The following is a 21714-nucleotide window of genomic DNA, read 5'->3' on the forward strand; positions in this document are numbered from 1 at the left end:
AAACGGTGTTAATTGAACCGTTGTAAAACGAGGGCCACCTTTATAAAAAATTGAATAATGCGTTTTAAAATAACTGCAAAACACTATAGATTAAAAAAAACTGCAAAATATTTAAACTGTTGCTAACAAAATGACAGTGGTAAGCAGTATCTGCTCCAGTAACAAGTCCCAATTGGCTCTTCCAAATAAGGCAAGTGGTAGTTGGAGTTTGGCTATTCAATATCCATTGCAGCAAACAAGGTGTTAATGCAGTCACATACTTTTTTCATAATTCACCTAGCATGTTAATTTATTGAAAGACAACATAAAATATACAAGGTGTTTTCCTTTAGAATGATTTTTTTAATTTTGTATATTGTATGATTAAGTATTTTCTACTAACCTTACTGCTTAACTTGACCATTTCTGTAAGCAGGTTGTTTAAAAGAGCAAACACTACATTTGATTGTTTTGGAGTATAAGGGAAAAAAGTACAGTTGCCTAAGTGTACAGTTGCCTATGCAGAATTAGTATAAAAGCATTACAGTAGTACAGAGCCTTTTGGGTTTTTTTTTAGAAAAGATAAGTGACAAACTGCTATGCAGCAGTGAATAGTGTGTCTCATTTAGTGCTGTAGCAGCCATAAAGTGACGGTTCAGCCACAACCTAGTGTCAAGCAAAGACTGGGAGCATAGAAAGCCTAAACTGTAAAGGGTTTTTGAGTATGAGTGATAGTGAGATGGATGCTTGTGTAAGAAGAGAAGCACACCACTAAGGAAAACAACTCTCCAAAACTCACATCTATAGTTAGGGATAATATTAAACTACTTTAAAAAGAGCTAAGATTTTCATTGTAAAATGTTTTATCCGTGAATGCATTTCTCTATCTAAAATGTGATGGCCAAAAACATGTTAATTAATCCAAATTAAATGTACTGATTTTTTTGATTTTTTTTACATTTTCATTTTTGGATCAAATTAGAAGCTAGTATTTAATTCAGAGCAATTTCTAGCAATTTTATTTCAAATGTTCTTACTAATGTAAATATTTGTAATTTCATATATACTGTTATGGAATTTATCCATTAATGACCTTATATTAATTTGTGCCTCTTGGAGTTAGAGAATTCCAAGTACAGTAGTCTTCCATACACGCCAGTTTTAATTCAGTTTCAAACTATTTAGTGTATGGTAGCATGAAATATAGCTCTAAGTCTGTGTGCTGTGTTTGTTGTCTCCTATACAAATATAGTAAGAATTATGTTCAATACAGATTACCATTTAAAAAGCAAGGATGAAAACACCCTCAAAGGTGCGCTAAAGAATAAGGATGTACAATAATGCAGGGCTCGACAAACCCAGGAGCCAGGGAGCCACTGGCTCCTAGACTTTTACCTCTGGCTCCTAACTTTTTGGGTTATTCCCTATATATCTATATAAAATATCACAGTTTGGCTCCTAAAAATATGTCTGGCGCCTAAATATTCTTACTGGCTCCTACATTTTAAACAGAATTGTCAACCTCTGCAATAATGTATAAATACAAGTGTATAAAAGTCCAAAGTATATGACTCCAAATCTGTAGATACGGCAGCACTCCAGGCCAGACGGTAGATTGCACCAAAAAAGTCCTAAAAGACAGAAAAGGAGGCGCCTAATGGTGTGATATTGTCAAGTAAATAAATATATGAATGCAGAGTAACAATTGCCAACTCACATATGGAGGAGCACACAGTTAAAACAAGAGAACAGATTTGTATAGAGCTGCAGGAACAGGATCACATGCAATAACATAGTGTGTAGTTACTATTGTTTTGTAGTTGTTCATAGCAGTTTAATGTCCCTTTAAGTATTTTCATTAGTTTCCCACTGCTCTGTTTTTAAAACCAGGGAATATTTTCCTACAGTGGATGTCTGTGTTCCCCTTCATTTATAGATAGTGAGTCTGAGTAGTACAAAAAACACATTTAAAGCATTTATTCTAAATACCTGAATAATTTGATCCTTCAGTTTTCCCCTGATTAAGATAATAGGTTTGGTATGATATGACTAGAGCCTTTGATCTGTTTATAACCACAGTACTTTATGCCTCATGGTTTTACTAACTTGAAACATTTTTCCGACTTTCCTGTATAATTTGGGTTTAACCTTGTTGCTATCATCATAGAGATTATCTAAACTGTCAATTATTATTTTATTTCTCAAAAGAAAAGAGTAAGGTTCCTCTATACAGTATACTTCATTTTGCAGGAGATATTCATATTCTGGTAAGAGAGGACGCTTATGCAGCTAAGAGGTGATATAGAACATTTAAAATCAACTCAATACACTCCAATAACTCATGTGTCTATATAAATATTACAAAATCATAATACAGTCAATAAACATACAATCAGATTAATAATCAGATATATTAGCTTTAGAGAGAGTCACTAAAACTCTTCAATATTTGATGTTTAAAAGTATCTCTTAAAAATTGAAAATGTCAATCAGGCACAGATCAACACATTATCCGAAGCATCCATATTGGGGTTAAGACTTATCCGGGTAATACAAATTTCTTCAGTTGCTTAAAACCCCTTTAGGACCTTGATATCCCATGTATCTCAAAAACCTCTTATGTCTCTTATAGAGCACTAAATAGCCTTTCCGGGATTGCATTGTTAGACCATTAGCCAGACTGTTTGTCTGGCTAATAGTCTAACAATGCAATCCCGGAAGGCTAATCGTCTATGAGGTAAAACAGCTGTCTTGATATTGTTGTTTAATCCTAGACACCAGTGAATTTTGTAGAAGCTTTAGGGTATAGATGGCGCAGGTCCTATGTGTATCAATCTTGGTGTAGAGATTACTGTAGACAAAGAGACTTCACTTGATGTATGTATATATACCAACTGATATGAGTGCAGTGTACTCACTCTGATAATTTTCAAATGTCGGCCGATCAAGAAGGATCCCCTCAATGGATGATGAACAGCCAAGCTGAGAATAAAAAGGCAGCAACCTTTTATTCTTTAAAATTTTTGCTCTTAAAAAAGACGATCTAATCATTGAAACGCATTGAGCTATTAATAAATATTTTGTTCTTTTAAACCATACTACTACTTTTGCTGTTTTCTGTGACATCGCCGAACCTTGGATTTTAAGGAGTGAGTATATGCTATTTTTATACTCAGACTCTTTGCACTTTCAACACCGGAGTACTTTTTATTCTCAGCTTGGCTTTTCATCATCCATTGAGGGGATCCCTTTTGATCGGCCGACATTTGAAAATCATCAGAGTGAGTATACTGCACTCATATCAATTGGTATATATACATACATCAAGTGAAGTCTCTTTGTCTACAGTTATATCTACACCAAGAGTGGTACACATAGGACCTGCGCCATCGATACCCTAAAGATTCTGCATAATAACAGTCCCCTGGGAGAGACTGTGAGAAGGAAGCGGTCCATATCAGAGGAGAGTATTAGTTATTTTCCCTTGTTACAGCCTTTTGTCATAAGATCTCAAATTGTCTGTATTGTTTATTGCACCAGTGAATTTTGGACTGCTGCACTATTTAGTGCTCTATAAGAGTCATAAGAGGTTTTTGAGATAAAGATGAAATTAAAATCTTAAAGGGATTTAAGCTACTGAAGAAATTTGTATTACCTGGATAAGTCCTAACCCCTATATGGATGTTTTGGATAATGTGTTGATCTGTGCCTGATGGACAGTTAAGATATTTAAGAGATACTTTTTAATGTTTGGGAGACGTCACTAACATCAAATATTGGAGAGCTTTAGTGCCTCTCTCTAAAGCTAATACATCTGATTATTAATCTGAATGTTTATTGAATATATATTGATATGTATTATTTATATAGACACGTGAGTTATTGGAGTGAATTAAGTTGATTTTATATTGTCTATTATCACCTCTTAGCTGCATAAGCGCCCTCTCTATTTTCTCCAATATGGTTTTTCAAGGTTACACAATAGATTTCACTTTTTTTTTCATGGTGCGTTCTATTTTAAGATAACGCAGACCCCTTTCTTGAATCTTTAGGATTCTTTGGTTGAATTTACTCATTTCAGAGTTAGAGGGTTTTTCAGTCTTGGGGTGTTATCTTCAATATAAATCTTTGTAACTCGCATATCTCCAATAAAGTTTAGACAGTTGGGTATCTCAAACTCTTGGTTTACCCTTCTTCAGAGGTTGCATTGAAACATTTTGCTTAATGTTAGCAGCTCTGTAATTTTTGTTTAATTTTTTTTGCCTGGGATAACATGAGAGATTTGCAGGTAAGTTTCCTATTTTAGTGGAGTAGCATCCCAGGCATTTCCCTCAAACTTTTTTAGTGAATAAAATCAACACAATCCTAATATTTGTCTCACACACTGTTATTCATCTATTTTTAGTTGTGGAAAAGCAGATCACAGTGGTAGTGAACTATTTTAATCAACTCAGAGCTCAATGGAGATGGTCTTCACATGACTTATCTACAATAAGTATTTTAGAATTTAGACCTTTTTGACTCTTAAATCCTGCTCTCCATTTTTTTAACATCACATTGCTGCTGCAAACTGTAAACTGGTGGTAACAATAAGTATATCTATTAAAGTCTTTTGTCCTACTTTATGTTACCACCATTTTACAACAGCAATGGAATCTAGCTTTATGTTAAGATTTAATCTGACAGCGCTTTGGTTACTTGTAGTTACTTTGCTTAGGGTTTTGCTGTAGGATTTGTATTCTGTTACCCTAAGTTAGATGGAGGGAAGTTTCTTCTACCCTCAGTTGAGCTGTAATCAACATTGGCTTAACTCTACATATTCACACTACAGGACTCTAATACTGGGAAGCTGTTTTCTTGAAAAACCTGATGTTTCATCTAGGTGAATGGCCTCTGCACATGCATATTTCTCTGCAAATTTCATAATAATGGCGAACCCCAGAAATAGATCTTCTGCCTTCAAAGGCACAAGCATGTATATTATTTTTCTCCAGTTGCTCTGTTTCCTGGACTGAATGGGAAGATCAAGGGCCTGATATTGAAAAGCTCGCCAGCATGGAGTGAAATCATGCAAAATCTTTGGGCTCTTTTTTTAGACCATATATTGTAATGTAGTTGTCTCTCCTTCACATCAAGAACCCTGCATGATGACATGAATATATTTCATATTAAAATTTGTGTGTTTTAACATTTTTAAAGGACCTCTCCATACTGACTAGATGTCAGATATCATCTCGCCTGATTGGAAAGCTTTTGAATTTCAGGCCCCAAGTGAGCCCAGCAGAAAACTATCTTTCTGACTTGGACAATCAGAATCAGGTTTGTGCATCTGGTTCTTCTGGCAGAGCATTATTATTAGATTATTTTCTAGTTCTCTGATCTTCTACAGGTTAATTTCATTACCAAAACCCAAAAGTCCCTGGGCGTTATGGTTTTGAAAAAACTTTTTTGATAAGGTAATATCTACAATGTTGTTGGCATGGAAGCTTGGAAACCATATTTGTTTGGAACAATTTCTCACTTTATTTGGCAGATCTGTGAATATCTGCAAATTGACATAAAAAAATTCATGTAATTCTCTGCAAGTTAGTGATTCTGCTCCTTTTTGTTCACTCTGATCCATTTTTCCAGGCCCTGGAAATATTGTTTTTCAAAATATTCTATCTCAAAAATGTGTAAACACGGTCTATATTTTCTGTTAGACTATTTTCTTCACTCCAAAATTTTTATATTTTAAAAAGATAATCCATTTATTACCTATTCCCCAGTTTTGCATAACCAACACTGTTATATTAATACATTTGTTACCACTTTTATTACCATGTATCTAAGCCTCTGCATACTGCCCCCTTATCTTAGTCCTTTTGACAGACTTGCATTTCAGCCAATCAGTGCTGACTGATAAATAAATAGCTCCACGGGAGTGAGCACATTGTTATCTATATTGTACACGTGAACTAGCTCTGTCTAAATGTGGAGAACTCAAAATACACTGAGATAAGAGGCGGCTTTCAAGGGTTTAGAAATTAGCATATGATCCTACCTAGGTTTAGCTTTAAACTAAAAATACCAAGAGAACAAAGCAAATTTGATGATAAAATTAAATTGCATGCCCTATCTGAATCTTTAAAGTTTACTTTTTTACTAGACTGTCCCTTTAAATGAAGATGTAATTAATTTTCTCAGAGTTATGTTAGGGACAATCCTCTCTCCAAATAGTAAATAGTTTGACTATATGGGAAATAAATCCAATGGGAAATGTATATAATATACAGACAAGTTAGCTGTTGCCATGCATTCACTCCCACTTCTCCTTAGAGCCTGGTGCATTCCTAAATCCATCCATACAAAGTCCTGTGATATAATTAAAGGGACAGTAAAGTCAAAATTAAACTATTGAGATTGAGCATGTATATTTTAACAGCTTTGTAACTGACGTCTTTTTTTCTTTCATTTAATTGGCAAGAGTCCATGAGCTAGTGACGTATGGGATATACATTCCTACCAGGAGGGGCAAAGTTTCCCAAACCTCAAAATGCCTATAAATACGCCCCCACCACACCCACAATTCAGTTTTACAAACTTTGCCTCCCATGGAGGTGGTGAAGTAAGTTTGTGCTAGATTTCTACGTTGATATGCGCTTCGCAGCAGGCTGAAGCCCGGTTTTCCTCTCAGAGTACAGTGAATGTCAGAGGGATGTGAAGAGAGTATTGCCTATTTGAATACCATGGTCTTCCTCTAGGTGATCTATTTCATAGGTTCTCTGTTATCGGTCGTAGAGATTTCTTCTCCTACCTCCCTTTTCAGATCGACGATATACTCTTATATACCATTACCTCTACTGATTCTCGTTTCAGTACTGGTTTGGCTATCTACTTTATGTAGATGAGTGTCTTTGGGTAAGTAAGTCTTATCTTTTATTTATGACACTCTCAGCTATGGTTTGGCACTTTTTATGTAAAGTTCTAAATATATGTTTTATACTTATATTTGCCATGATTCAGGACAATCAGTTTATTTTCCTTCTTTGAGACTGTCAGTTTCATTTTTTGGGAAAAATGCATATGAATGAAATATTTTTCTTACCTAAAATTTTCAATTGACTTTTTTCCTTTAAATTGCGGGCTGTTAGGCTTGCGGGAGCAAAAAATGCTAGAATTTAATGCGTCATTTTTGGCGCGAGATTGATGTTTGCCTGACGTCAATGACGTCATTTCCGGCGTCGTAGTTGATGCCGGAAGTTTTCACGTAGTTGCGTCATTTTTGACTCTCGTGTTTGTTGCAGACGTTTTTGGCTCCAAATAATATGTGGGCGTCATTCTTGGCGCCAGTTTTTTTACATTATTTAAGTCTCACTTTTTAGTTGCTTCTGGTTTCTAGAGGCTTGTTCTGTTTGCATTTTTTCCCATTCCTGAAACTGTCATTTAAGGAATTTGATAATTTTGCTTTATATGTTGTTTTTTCTATTACATATTGCAAGATATTCCAAAAACTGTTCCTGTATCAGAAAATACTGTTGGATTCCTGATGACTGATATCAGTCCTACCAAAGCTAAGTTCATTTATTTTAATGTTACAAATTTTATCTTTAGCTATGGTTTGTAATAAGTTATCATGATAAACTTTTACATACAGAGTCCATTAGTATTTATGCATTATCTATTGCTATTCTTTTTACATCTAATGTACAAGATATACTTAGGAATTTATAAGAATATTTTTCTGATTCTATTCTAAAGGCTTTGTCTGACACCCCGCCTTCTAATAAAATGTATAGGTCTTTTTTAAACTTCTCATTTAGTTGATGAAGTTTCAAATGACCAACAACATACTGAATTATCCTCATCTGATGATGTTTTTTCTCATTCAGAATATTCTTCATCAGATATTGACACTAACAAATGTACTTTTTTATTTTTAAATAGAGTACATTTGTTCTTTGTTGAAAAGGTGTTGATTATTTTGGATAATGAAGTGACTAGTTCTTTTGATTTTAAGACTAGCTAACATTTAAATTCTGCTTATTAACCTTCTGTGGTTTTTTCAGAGGTTTTTTTCCAGTTCCTGATACTAGGGAATGCAATAGGCCGGGAATTTCTTTTATTCCTTTTTTAAGGTTTTTAAATTGTATCCTTTGCCGGCAGTTAGATTTCAGTTTTGAGGAAAGATCCCCAAAGTTAATGGGGCTATCTCTACTCTTTCTAAACATACTACTATTCATATAGAAAATAGTATTTATTTTTTTCAGATGGGAAACCTGTATCTTATCTAAGGAAAATTATTTTATTTCAGGTCCTTTTCTTAGACCTGCAATTTATTTGGCTGATGTTGCAACTGCTTCAACTTTCTGGTTGGATACTTTAGTGCAACAAGTATCGGATTATGATTTGTTTAGCATTGTTAAGTTTATCAACATGCTAATAACTTCATTTGTGTCTTCATTTTTTTTATATTTTCGCAAATGAGGTTTAATCTATGTCTTTAGCTATGTTAGCTAGAAGAACTTTGTGATTTAAATCTTGGAATGCTAATTTGATTTCTAAATTCCATATTTCTTTTTTTCCAAGGTAATCAATTATTTGGTTCACAATTGGATTCAATTATTCAACTGTTACTCTGGGGAAGGGAGTTTATTTGCTTCAAGATTGAGTTCTAAGAGTAAATCTTAAGCTTATATTAGTTTTTGTTCTTACTAAGGAACGGAATCCTAATTCATTCCCAAGTAACATGTTTATAATTGGAAGTTTCTTCATTCAATTTAAGCCATTTAAAATATCAAAGTCAGCTCCCCAAATTTGCATGTAGGTGCGGTTCTTATTCCAGCTTAGCTGGTAAGTAAGGGGCAGGTTAAGACTTTTTTTTTTTTTTTTTTTTTTTTTAATTTGTTTGGTTCAATTCGGTCCAAACTTCTTTGGTACAGAATAGGATTCAGAGTAAAACTGCCTGTGAGAATTCTTTTTTTCTCTAACATATTCCAGCTATTCCAGTAAAGGCTCACATTTTCCTGAAGTGTGTTTCAGACCTGTATGTATTGGGTACTTGTGAAGCGCGGCTGGTCACCCGTTGGGGCTCAAGGCGCTGCTCAGACCTGGAGTATTCTGGGGTATTTATACCAGTACCATTTTAGGAACAGGGTTTGGGGGTTTTGTTCAAAACTATTCATTGTCCCAAAGATAGAAAATCTTTTTGATTTGTCATATAAGAGTACTATCTTTTAGAATGGTGTTTATATGGTCTATTCTGCCTTTTGGTCAGCGAGGGCATTACTTGTTTACAATAGATGCATATCTTCATTCTCTTTTTTGACTTTTTTTGACAAGCATTACCAATTTGTTGCTTTTCCTTCTGGTCTAGCGACAGCTCTGAGATTCTTTTTAAGGTTCTCAGTGTTTCCTTATTTGGACGGTCTCGTGGTACTGGCTCAGTCTTTTCATTCTGCGGAATCTCATACGATTCAACTTTTGTTGTTTCTTCAAAGACATGGTTGGAGGATTTTTTTTATTAAAAGCTCCTTGATTCCTCAGACAAGGGTCACCTTTTTTAGGTTTCCAGATAGATTGTGTCATTGTTTTTGTTTCTAACAGACAAGTGACAATTTTATTGGGTTTTGTTTGACGGAACCTTCAGTCTCTATTATTTCCTTCAGTTGCTATATGCATGGAAGTATTAGGTCTCATGGCTGCAGCATTGGATTCGATTCCATTTGCTCATTTTCATATGAAACCTTTCCAGTTTTTTATGCTGAATTAATGGTGCAGGGATTCTAGGATATCACTTTTTATATCTTTGAATCCCAATGTTCAACTATCTTTGACTTAGTGGTTAGATCACCATCATATAGCTCTACGGGTCTCTTCGGTTCATCCAACCTGGACCATGATCACTACAGATGTGAGTCTTTTAGGTTGGGAGGCTGTCTGGGGATCTCTGTCAGCACAAGGGGTTTGGAAATCTCAGGAGGCGAAATTACCATTCAATATTTTGGAACGTGCATTTCTCAGAGTTCTTCAGTTTTGGCTTTTTGAAGAGAGAGACATTTATTGTTTTTCAGACAATGTCACAACTGTGGCGTATGTCAATCATCACGGTGGGACTCTCAGTCCTTCGGCTGTGAAAGAAGTATCTCGGATACTTGCTTGGGCTAAATCCAGCTCCTGTCTAATTTCTGCGGTCCATTTCCCAGGTATAGACAATTGGGAAGCGGATTATCTCTGTCAATCAAGCTTTACATCCGGGAGAATGGTCTCTTTACCCAGATGTGTTTTTCAAATTGTTCAGATGTGAGGGCTTCCAGAATTAGATCTGATGGCATCTCATCTAAACAAGGAACTTCCCAGGTGCCTATTCAGGTCCGGGGATCCTCAGGGGGAAGCAGTGTATGCATTGACACTTCCTTGGAGTTATCAACCTGCCTATATTTTTCCGCCTCTGGTTCTTCTTTTAAGAGTGATTTTCAAAATCATCAGGGAGCAATCTTTTGTGTTGCTGGTGGCTCCAGCATGGCCGCACAGGTTTTGGTATATGGTTCTTGTTCGGACGTCCAGTTGCCAATCTTGGTCACTTCCATTAAGGCCAGACCTTGTATCTTAACATTCGTTTTTTCCGTCAGGTACTCAAATTATTAATTTGATGGTATGGAAATTTAACGCTTAGTACTTAGTCATAGAGGTTTCTCTGACTCGGTGATTAATACTATGTTGCAGGCTCGTAAATCTGTGTCTAGAAAGATTTATTATCGAGTTTGGAAGACTTACATCTCATGATGCTCTTCTCATAAATTCTCTTGGCATTCTTTTAGAATTCCTAGGATTTTATAGTTTCTTCAGGGTGGTTTGGATAAGGGTTTTTGTCTGCAAGTTCCTTGAAAGGACAAAATCTCTGCTTTTTCTGTGCTGTTTTCACAGAAAAATTTGCTAATCTTTCTGATATTCATTGTTTTGTTCAGGCTTTGGTTCATATCAAGCCTATCATTAAGCCAATTTCTCCTCCTTGGAGTCTTAATTTGGTTCTGAGGGCTTTACAGGCTCTTCCGTTTAAGCATATGCATTTTTTGGACATTAAATTTCTTTCATTGAAAGTATTGTTCCTTTTGGCCATCTCTTCTGCTAGAACAGTTTTTGAATTATCTGTTTTTTCTTGTGAGTCTCCTTTTTCTGATTTTTCATCAGGATAAGGTGGTTTTGCTGTCTTCATTTAAATTTTTACCTAAGTTGTGAATTCTGACAACATTAGTAGAGGAATTATTGTCCCTTCCTTGTGTCCTAATCCTAAGAATTATTTGGAAAGATCCTTACATTCTTTGGATGTGGTAAGAGTTTTGAAATATTATGTTGAAGCTACTAAGATTTCATAAAGACTTCTAGTCTATTTGTTATCTTTTCTGGTTTTATGAAAGGTCAGAAGGCTTCTACCATTTCTTTGGCATCTTGGTTAAAGCTTTTGATTCATCATGCTTATTTGGAGTCGGGTTAATCCCCGCCCCAGAGGATTACGGCTCATTCTACTAGGTCAGTTTCTACTTCCTGGGCTTTTAAGAATGAAGCTTTTGTTGGTCAGATCTGCAAAGCAACGACTTGGTCTTCTTTGCATAATTTTACTAAATTCTACCATTTTGATGTTTTCTCTTCTTCAAAAGCAGTTTTTGGTAGAATAATACTTCAGACAGCTGTTTCAGTTTGATTCTTCTGCTTATAATTTCAGTTTTTTTCATTATAAAGATTGAAACTTTAGATTTGGGTTGTGGATTAATTTTTCAGCGGAATTGGCTGTCTTTATTTTATTCCTCCCTCTCTAGTGACTCTTGCGTGGAAGTTCCACATCTTGGGTATTTGCTATCCCATACGTCACTAGCTCATGGACTCTTGCAAATTACATGAAAGAAAACATAATTTATCTAACAACTTACCTGATAAATTAATTTCTTTCATATTGGCAAGAGTCCATGAGGCCCACCCTTTTCTTGTGGTGGTTATGATTTTTTTGTATAAAGCACAATTATTCCAATTCCTCGTTGATGCTTTCGCTCCTTTCTTATCACCCCACTTCTTGGCTATTCGTTAAACTGAATTGTGGGTGTGGTGGGGGGGGGCGTATTTATAGGCATTTTGAGGTTTGGGAAACTTTGCCCCTCCTGGTAGGAATGTATATCCCATACGTCACTAGCTCATGGACTCTTGCCAATATGAAAGAAATGAATTTATCAGGTAAGTTCTTACATAAATTATGTTTTTTCTCTTTCTATCCTTTGTTGAATAGTAAACCTCTATGGCAGTAGCATTTGTAACTTTGTATAGCATTTGCTACAAATGTTGTTGCAAACACTGCAGCTAAAGACGCATGCACGTCTGAGGGCCCTTGAGTCCATCTACATTTACGCTTCAACAAAGAATACCAAGATAGCAAAACAAATTTGATAATAGAAGTAAATTGAAAAGTTGTTTAAAATTGCAATTTCTATCTAGACTATGAAAGTTTAATTTTGACTGAACATTTGGCAGTTGATTTCACTGCTGAGTGCAGATGTAGGAGGCTATTTTCAGTATTCAGCTCTTTCCGGAGATGAATATCCTCTTATGCAAGTGAAACACACTAAGATCTGGATTTGCACAGATCTTGGTGTGTTTCACTTGCACAAAAGGATATTCAGCTCCGAAAAGAGCCAAATACACCTCTACTTTTCTGTTCCTTTACAGTGTTCATATAAATCTGGGCAGTTTCTACATACTGAGATATGAGACAAAATAATGCTGACTTTGCGTATGAAGATATTTTTTTTTATGCTAATTATGATTGGTTTTATTGTTCACTCTGTTTTTGGTTATTAGAAAAGTGGTTGTTGCACTTTATTATTTTAAGTGATATATACAGGGTTGCTCCTAAACCGGTTCCTTGCCTTATTTGTTTTAATAAATGAAACCATGTTTTGTTCCTTTGCAGTTGCAAGAACTACCAACAAGCATAGATAACAGAGAAAATTCCACCGTGCCCTCTTCTGTCAGCTGCAATACAGTGAAACAAGAGGTAAAATGGCATGCAAAAAAAATAAATACAAGTTATTGGTAGTGCAAAAATAGGGATTTCTTTTACAAAGATATGACGAGTCCACGGATTTCATCCTTACTTGTGGGATATTAACCTCCTGCTAACAGGAAGTGGCAAAGAGCACCACAGCAGAGCTGTATATATAGCCCCTCCCCTTCCCCTCCGCCCCCAGTCATTCTCTTTGCCTGTGTTATACTAGGAAGACATGGTAAAGTGAGGTGTTAGTTTTAGTTTCTTCAAGAAGTTTATTTTAAATGGTACCGGTGAGTACTATTTTCCTCAGGGGGATATGGAAGAAGATTTCTGCCCTGAGGTTTGATGATCTTAGCATTTGTAACTAAGATCCACGCTGGTTCTCACAAGACTTCTGAATGTAACCATGAGACATCTTCAGTGTGGAGACCGGTTTCATGTTACAAGCAGCATTAAGGTATGTGCAGCCTTTTTTTCTGAGGAGACTTGGTGTATCAGAACTGGCTGGCATTATTTCCCTGTATGGGAATGGGGTAAGCAGTAAAACCTATTTTAATAAGAGGGGTGTTACTGGAGTCCCTATTTTATATTTATCATTAGTTGATATTTGGGCATTATGTGACATGGGAGACAATATAAAAAACAATGTTTTATGTTTTTTATTTTTGGCACTTAAAACTTGTTGGATTTTATGCTTGAGGGTTATATTGTGTGTGTATTTTTACTTTAGTGCAAAACTGCATTTCCATGCGGTGTTGTTTGGGCCTACTCTGACTTTTGACCTTAAGGGGCGGAGCCTATTTTGGCAGAATTTCTTCAGGCTTAGCAGCAGCAAACAGTAACTCGGTGGCTCCTGGACTGTGTAGCTGGTCTGTAGGGTTGGAAACTTGATTCGAAGGACCCTGGGGGCAGGTAGGCGCCACAGCAGAGCTGTGGCGAGGTGCATAGTGTATTTTTATCTATCTTTTGACTACATGTTGATATAAATACTTCTAAAGCCTTATTTCTGCCCTTGCTCTGGGTACAGTAATTTTTGGATTAACCAACGATATTAAGTTAAATTTGGGAATAATTAAACGTTTTTTGTGCATTTTTGGAAAAATTGTTCACTTTTTCTTTTCTTAAAGGCACAGTACACGTTTTTTTCTAATGTTTATTTTATGCTATAAATAAGTGTTTAAACGACTTGTGGTATTACTAGTCTGTTCAACATGTCTGACATTGAGGTTTCTCATTGTTCTATGTGTTTAGAAGCTATTGTGCAACCCCCTCTAACGTGTAACTTTTGTACTGAAAGGGCTTTACAATGTAAAAAGCATATTTTAAATAAAGTAAGTGTGCCTAGGGATGATTCTCAGTCTGAAGAGAATTCTCCCCAAGTGTCACAACCTTTTATGCCCACACAAGCGACGCCTAGTACTTCTAGTGCATCTAATTCCTTTACTCTGCAAGAGATGGCTGCAGTTATGTCAACTACCCTTACAGAGGTATTGTCTAAATAACCAGTGTTGCAGGGTAAACACAGTAGGTCAAGTATTAATGTAAATACTGAATCCTCTGATGCTTTATTAGCTATATCCGATGTTCCCTCACAGTGCTCTGAGTTGGGGATCAGGAAATTACTGTCTGAGGGTGAAATTTCTGATTCAGGGAATGTTTTGCCTCAGACAGATTTGGATGCTATGTCATTTAAATTTAAGCTTGAACACCTCCGCCTGTTGCTTAGGGAGGTTTTAGCGACTCTGGATGATTGTGATCCTATTGTGATTCCTCCAGTGAAATTGTGTAAAATGGATGAATATTTGGAAGTTCCTACTTACACTGATGTTTTCCCGGTTTCTAAGAGAATTTTGGAAATTATTAGTAAGGAATGGGATAGACCAGGTATACCGTTTTCTCCCTCTCCTAATTTTAAGAAAATGTTTCCTATATCAGATACCATTCGGGACTCATGGCAAACGGTCCCTAAGGTAGAGGGAGCTATATCTTCCCTAGCTAAGCGTACTACTATACCCATTGAGGATAGTTGTGCTTTCAAGGATCCTATGGATAAGAAATTAGAGGGTCTACTAAAGAAATTATTTGTTAATCAGGGATTTCTTTTACAACCTACGGCTTGCATTCCAGTAACTACTGCAGCAGCTTTTTTGTTTGAGGCTCTAGAAGAGTCTCTTAAGGTTGAGACTCCATTAGATGACATTCTAGATAGAATTAAGGCTCGTAAGCTAGCTAATACTTTTATTACTGATGCCGCTTTTCAAATTGCTAAATTAGGGGCAAAAAATGCAGGATTTGCTATTTTAGCACATAGAGCATTGTGGCTCAAATCTTGGTCTGCTGATGTGTCATCAAAACATAAGCTTTTAGCTATTCCCTTTAAAGCTAAGTCCCTTTTTGGGCCAGAATTGAAGGAGATCATTTCTGATATTACAGGAGGTAAGGGCCATGCCCTACCTCAGGATAGGTCGGTTAAAATGAGGGGTAAACAATAATTTTCGTTCCTTTCGAAACTTTAAAGGAGGACCCCCCGCTTCTTCTTCTTCCACAAAGCAGCATGAAGGGGTGGCCCCCGATCCAGGACCGGATCTAGTAGGGAGCAGACTTTATTTCTTTGCTCAGGCTTGGGCAAGAGATGTTCAGGATTCCTGGGCACTAGAAATAGTGACCCACGGTTATCAATTGGAATTCAAGGATTTCCTCCCAAGAGGGAGATTTCATCTTTCAAAATTATCTGCAAACCAGATAAAGAGAGAGGCCTTCTTACGCTGTGTAAAAGACCTTTTTTACTATGGGAGTAATCTGTCCTGTTCCAAAATTGAAACAGGGACAGGGGTTTTACTCAAACCTATTTGTGGTCCCCAAAAAAGAGGGAACGTTCAGACCCATTTTGGACCTCAAGTGTCTGAACAAATTTCTAAGAGTTCCATCATTCAAGATGGAGACAATTTGAACGTTTTTGCCAATGATCCAGGAGGGTCAATATATGACTACCGTGGATTTGAAGGATGCTTACCTTCATATTCTAATCCACAAAGATCATCATTGGTTTCTAAGGTTTGCCTTCTTGGACAAACATTATCAGTTTGTGGCTCTTCCTTTCGGGTTGGCCACAGCACCCAGAATCTTCACAAAGGTTCTAGGGTCTCTTTTGGTGGTTCTCAGACCGCAAGGGATAGCGGTGGCGCCTTATCTGGACGATATTCTGATTCAGGCGTCAACATATCATCTGACAAAATCTCACACGGACACAGTGTTGTCTTTTCTGAGAACTCACGGCAGGAAGGTGAACATAGAGAAGAGTTCACTTGTTTCACAGACAAGGGTTCCTTTCTTGGGAACTCTAATAGACTCGGTAGCCATGAAAGTATTTCTGACGGAGGTCAGAAAATCAAAGATTTTGAATACTTGCCGAGCACTTCTGTCCATTCCTCGGCCATCAGTGGCTCAGTGTATGGAGGTAATCGGATTAATGTTAGCGGCAATGGACATCGTTCCGTTTGCTCGCTTTCATCTCAGACCACTGCAACTGTGCATGCTCGGTCAGTGGAATGGGGATTATGTGGATTTATCTCAAAAGATAATTCTGGATCAAGAGACCAGAAACTCTCTTCTTTGGTGGTTGTCACCAGATCATCTGTCCCAGGGGACTTGTTTCCGCAGACCCTCGTGGGTGATAGTGACAACAGATGCCAGCTTTCTTGGCTGGGGTGCAGTTTGGAACTCCCTGAAGGCTCAGGGTGTTAGGACTCAGGTGGAGTCTCTACTTCAATCAATATTCTGGAACTGAGAGCAATATTCAATGCGCTTCAGGTGTGGCCTCAGTTGGCTTTGGCCAAATTCATCAGCTTCCAGTCGGACAACATAACGACTGTGGCATATGTCAGTCATCAGGGGGGGAACAAGGAGTTCCTTAGCGATGATAGAAGTATCCAAGATAAGCAGTTGGGCAGAGGCCCACTCTTGTCATCTGTCAGCGATCTACATCCCAGGGGTAGAGAACCGGGAAGCAGATTTTCAAAGTCGACAGACTTTTCATCCGGGGGAGTGGGAACTTCACCCGGAGGTATTTGCCTCATTGATTCTCAGATGGGGCAGACCGGAATTGGATTTGATGGCATTTCGTCAAAATGCCAAGTTTCCAAGATACGGATCCCGGTCAAGGGATCCTCAGGCCGAACTGATAAATGCCTTGGCAATACCTTGGTTGTTAAGCCTAGCTTATGTGTTTCCGCCGTTTCCTCTCCTCCCACGCGTGATTGCTCGAATCAAACAGGAGAGAGCTTCAGTGATCCTGATAGCGCCTGCGTGGCCACGCACGACTTGGTATGCAGATCTAGTGGACATGTCCTCTCTGCTACCGTGGAAACTTCTGTTGAGACAGGACCTTCTCATTCAAGGTCCTTTCCAACATCAAAATCTAATTTCTCTGCAACTGACTGCGTGGAGATTGAACGCTTGATTTTATCGAAGCGAGGATTCTCTGATTCAGTTATCAATACTTTGATACAGGCTAGAAAGCCTGTCACTAAAAAAAATCTATCATAAGATGTGGCGTTAATATCTTTATTGGTGTGAATCCAAGGGTTACTCATGGAGTAAAGTTAGGATTCCTAGGATTTTGTCTTTTCTCCAAGAAGGATTGGAGAAAGGGTTATCAGCAAGTTCTTTAAAGGGACACATTTCAGCTTTGTCAATTCTGTTTCACAAACGTTTTTTCAAATGTATCAGATGTTTAGTCTTTTTGTCAGGCTCTTTCTAGAATTAAGCCTGTATTTAGACCTATTATTCCTCCCTGGAGTTTGAATTTAGTTCTTCGAGTTCTGCAAGAGGTTCCGTTTGAACCTATGCATTCCATAGATATTAAACTATTATCTTGGAAAGTTCTGTTTTTGGTTGCTATTTCTTCTGCTCGAAGAGTTTCTGAGCTTTCAGTATTACAGTGTGATTCGCTTTATCTCATATTTCATTCTGATAAGGTAGTTTTACGTACTAAACCTGGGTTCCTTCCTAAGGTTGTTTCGAATAAGAATATTAATCAGGAAATTGTTGTTCCTTCCTTGTGTCCTAATCCTTCTTCTAAGAAGGAGCGTCTGTTACATAACTTGGACGTGGTCCGTGCCTTAAAGTTTTTCTTACAGGCAACTAAGGATTTCCGTCAATCATCTTCATTATTCATTGTTTATTCTGGAAAGTGTAGTGGTCAGAAAGCTACGGCTTCCTCTCTTTCTTTTTGGCTGAGAAGTATCATCCGCCTGGCATAGATGAGACTGCTGGACAGCAGCCTCCTGAAAGAATTACGGCTCATTCTACTAGGGCTGTGGCTTCCACATGGGCTTTTAAAAACGATGCATCTGTTGAACAGATTTGTAAGGCTGCGACTTAATCGTCCCTTCACACTTTTTCCAAATTTTCCAAATTTGATACTTTTGCTTCTTCTAAGGCTATCTTTGGGAGAAAGGTTCTTCAAGCAGTGGTGCCTTCCGTTTAGGTTCCTGTCTTGTCCCTCCCTTTCATCCGTGTCCTATTGCTTTGGTATTGGTTTCCCACAAGTAAGGATGAAATCCGTGGACTCGTCATATCTTTGTAAAAGAAAATTAAATTTAAGCTTACCTGATAAATTACTTTCTTTTACGATATGACGACTCCACGGCCCACCCTGTTCTTTTTAAGACAGTTTTTATTTATTTTTTGTAAACTTCAGTCACCTCTGCACCTTTTAGCCTTTCCTTTTTCTCTTCCTATACCTTCGGCCGAATGACTGAGGGTGGATGAGAAGGGGAGGGGCTATATATATATATACAGCTCTGCTGTGGTGCTCTTTGCCACTTCCTGTTAGCAGGAGGTTAATATCCCACAAGTAAGGATGAAATCCGTGGACTCGTCATATCGTAAAAGAAAGTAATTTATCAGGTAAGCATAAATTTAGTTTTGATTTAGTGCAACAAAAATATGCATTGATGTATTTTTTCTAGAAGAGGCAGCTAGATGTACTAGGTTATATGATTTAATATGCCTAACTTTACTGAATATGTCAAGTAAATATCTTGAAAACTCCCAATGTTTCTTCTAGCCATTATAACATTTAGAACAATGTTATGTTTGCTTTAAAGCACTTACAAATAAAGCAGAATCATGTTAAGTAAGTAGTCTTTGCCAGAAGAAAAATAGTGTTGTACTCAGTCCCCACTTTGAATAGTGATGATGAGAACTGCAGAGGCGCCACGAATCAGGCTGATGATACTCTCAAATGACAATGTAAACACCAAGGGCAGCTCTTCTGGAGATGTGGATACTTTCTGGATAGGAAAAAAGAAATAGAGATGGCGCTCCAATGGCGTAATATCTCAGTGATAAGATCCCACAGAGATTCCCCTCAAAGTAGGATACTCGCAGGCGGAGCGTAGCCGTGCAGGAACATGGCTGCACTTTGATACTGCTCCGTTACATATTCCCACTCACTGGCTCTAAAGGGCAGTTGAAGGTTTAATTACCAAATGTTTTATTCCTAACCGAGGGGCGTATGGTCTGAGCTGTTACCGCACCCTAGACGTGCCTAACTGGGAAAAGAAGCATTTCTGCACCACAGGGCTACTCCGGCGATCACCCGACTGATGGCCTCAGGCCCCTAAAAACACTGCAAGACCCTGCGACTTACCCCTCTGAGCGGAACTAAGCCTTAAGTAGAACGTTCGAACGGATCCCCGTAAGCAGCCGCACGCCACTACGACACCCACCTGGCGTCTTTCCTTACTGACTAGCAGCGGCTTACACGCAGACGCCCGGCTGTGAACGACCTCATTAGACCCATCTAAACGTAGGTACCAACTCGCACAAGTTATCCGACACCGCACCAGGGTAATTGCTGTTATAGGACTTGGGCCCACAAGGCGAGTCGCGGCAAACCAGGGGAAAGGTCCTTCAGGCCTGTATACCATCCCATTGCCACACATAAACACAGGCCAGGTGTGTTGGCGCGGAGGATCCCAAATTGCCCTGAAATTGCCCTGCACAGATGCTTCACTACCTGTCAGCCCAATCACCAGTATATGCCACTTATACTGAAAGTAAAGGGATAAACCCACTACACTAATGGCGTCTAAACAGAAGCTGAAAGCAGACAAAAAGTCTTCCATCTCTGCCACTGCTACTATGTCCTCATTCTTCCATAAACAAAAAAATTAGATACCTGATACTGCCAGGGAACTCCAGTTGGCAGATACACCCACAATACAAGACCAGGACCCTGCTTCACAGTCACAGCAGCTCAATTTGATACAGCAGACCATCTCACGGCTCCCCTCAAAATCTGACCTTGCAGATTTAAAATCTTTCATTAAAATGGAGATGTCTTCCTTAAAAAAGAACATTGGAGAACTCGGGGCTAGAATAGAATGCTTGGAAGATTGTCAAGACACCTTAAATACCATGTTGTCCAATGCTAACTACCAAATGATTAGACAGGACCTCATGTTACAAGCACTCCAACTTAAAGTAGAGGACCTCGACAACAGAGGTCGCAGAAGCAATTTGAGGATGAGGAGTCCCTGAAGAAGCAACACATGACTGCCTGATCTCCTACCTGCTACAGCTATTCGAATACATTGCCCCTGCCCTTAAACTTACTGAAACATCAATGGAACGCACACACAGAGCGCTGAGACCCGTCCTGAAACCACCTAACCCTCCCAGAGACATTATCTAGAAAAGGAGGAGATTTGGAAACAAGTATGCCTACAAAAGGAGATTAAGTTCCAGACTTATAGTATTCAAATATTCCAGGATATTAGTCCGGCAACAATCAAAAGAAGAAGAGGAATACGCTTTATTACCAAAGTCCTACAAGAAAGGCGAGTGAAATATAGATGGGGGTTCCCATTCAGCCTCATAGTCCAGCATGATGGCAGAACACACGTCTACAAAGATCCCACTGATTTGGAAGCTTTTTTAAAAGGTCTTAACATTCTCTTCCCTCAACCAAACCCTAAAGATTCAGATTCACCCTCCACAAGCAGCCAAGCAGACCCCAAACCGCAAAGACCACAGTGGTCCCAAGCTAACAAAAAGAAAAAACTGGACCCATTACCATCCTAGGCCCCCTCCACCAATTACACTCATGGGCGCCTGCCTACTACGCAGAAATGCAGACACAGAAGACACTGAACTTCTCTCTCAGGACATAAGTATAATATTACACAGTTGTGTGCTCTGGTGGGGGTTGGGACCTGGGATAGATGCTGGACTGGCTCGAAATGATGCTCACTTGTTTTGTAATTGTTATTGCTTATAAAAGGGATTTAGTTTCACTCCTTCCCCCTCTCTTTCCCCCCTCCCCTCCCATGCCTTGCCCTCCTAGCTACCTGCCTATTACCTATAAAACCTTTTCATGGTCTGTGAATTGCAACTGTTATGAAACCACCTTATGCAATGAAACGTGGGGCTACTGTAATGTATGAGATACTTGTTGGAGGGGTGGGAGATGGACATTGGGTAATGCTTAACCGTTACTGTAAAGTAATTTGTTTTAAACGCACTTCTTCCCCTCCCTTACGGCACAAGTTACTAACTCTTCCCACGCCAGCCACCAAAACCAAGCATTGGCTAAATTCGATATGAACCCCTGGCCCCCCCCCCCCTAGTCTTATAGCCAGAGGAAACTTACCTTTCAACTTTTATGTCCCGGCCCTCCCGGGCCCGTAACCAGAACCCGCTAACACTACACT

The 21714-nt window shown here is 38.3% G+C and overlaps 1 protein-coding gene across 4 annotated transcripts in view; it reads left to right on the forward strand.

Moving 5' to 3' along the window:
- The window catches only part of LOC128638563 (uncharacterized), a 431654-nt gene that overhangs the window by 224508 nt on the left and 185432 nt on the right, over nucleotides 1-21714 (forward strand). For all 4 annotated transcript variants that reach the window (XM_053690591.1, XM_053690590.1, XM_053690593.1 and 1 more), the window contains one exon: nucleotides 12917-13000. In XM_053690591.1, the coding sequence (XP_053546566.1) occupies nucleotides 12917-13000 (84 nt within the window). The remainder of the gene's footprint in view (nucleotides 1-12916; nucleotides 13001-21714) is intronic.

The sequence above is a fragment of the Bombina bombina genome, chromosome 8 (genome assembly GCF_027579735.1).
Source record: "Bombina bombina isolate aBomBom1 chromosome 8, aBomBom1.pri, whole genome shotgun sequence".
NCBI classification, from domain to species: domain Eukaryota; kingdom Metazoa; phylum Chordata; class Amphibia; order Anura; family Bombinatoridae; genus Bombina; species Bombina bombina.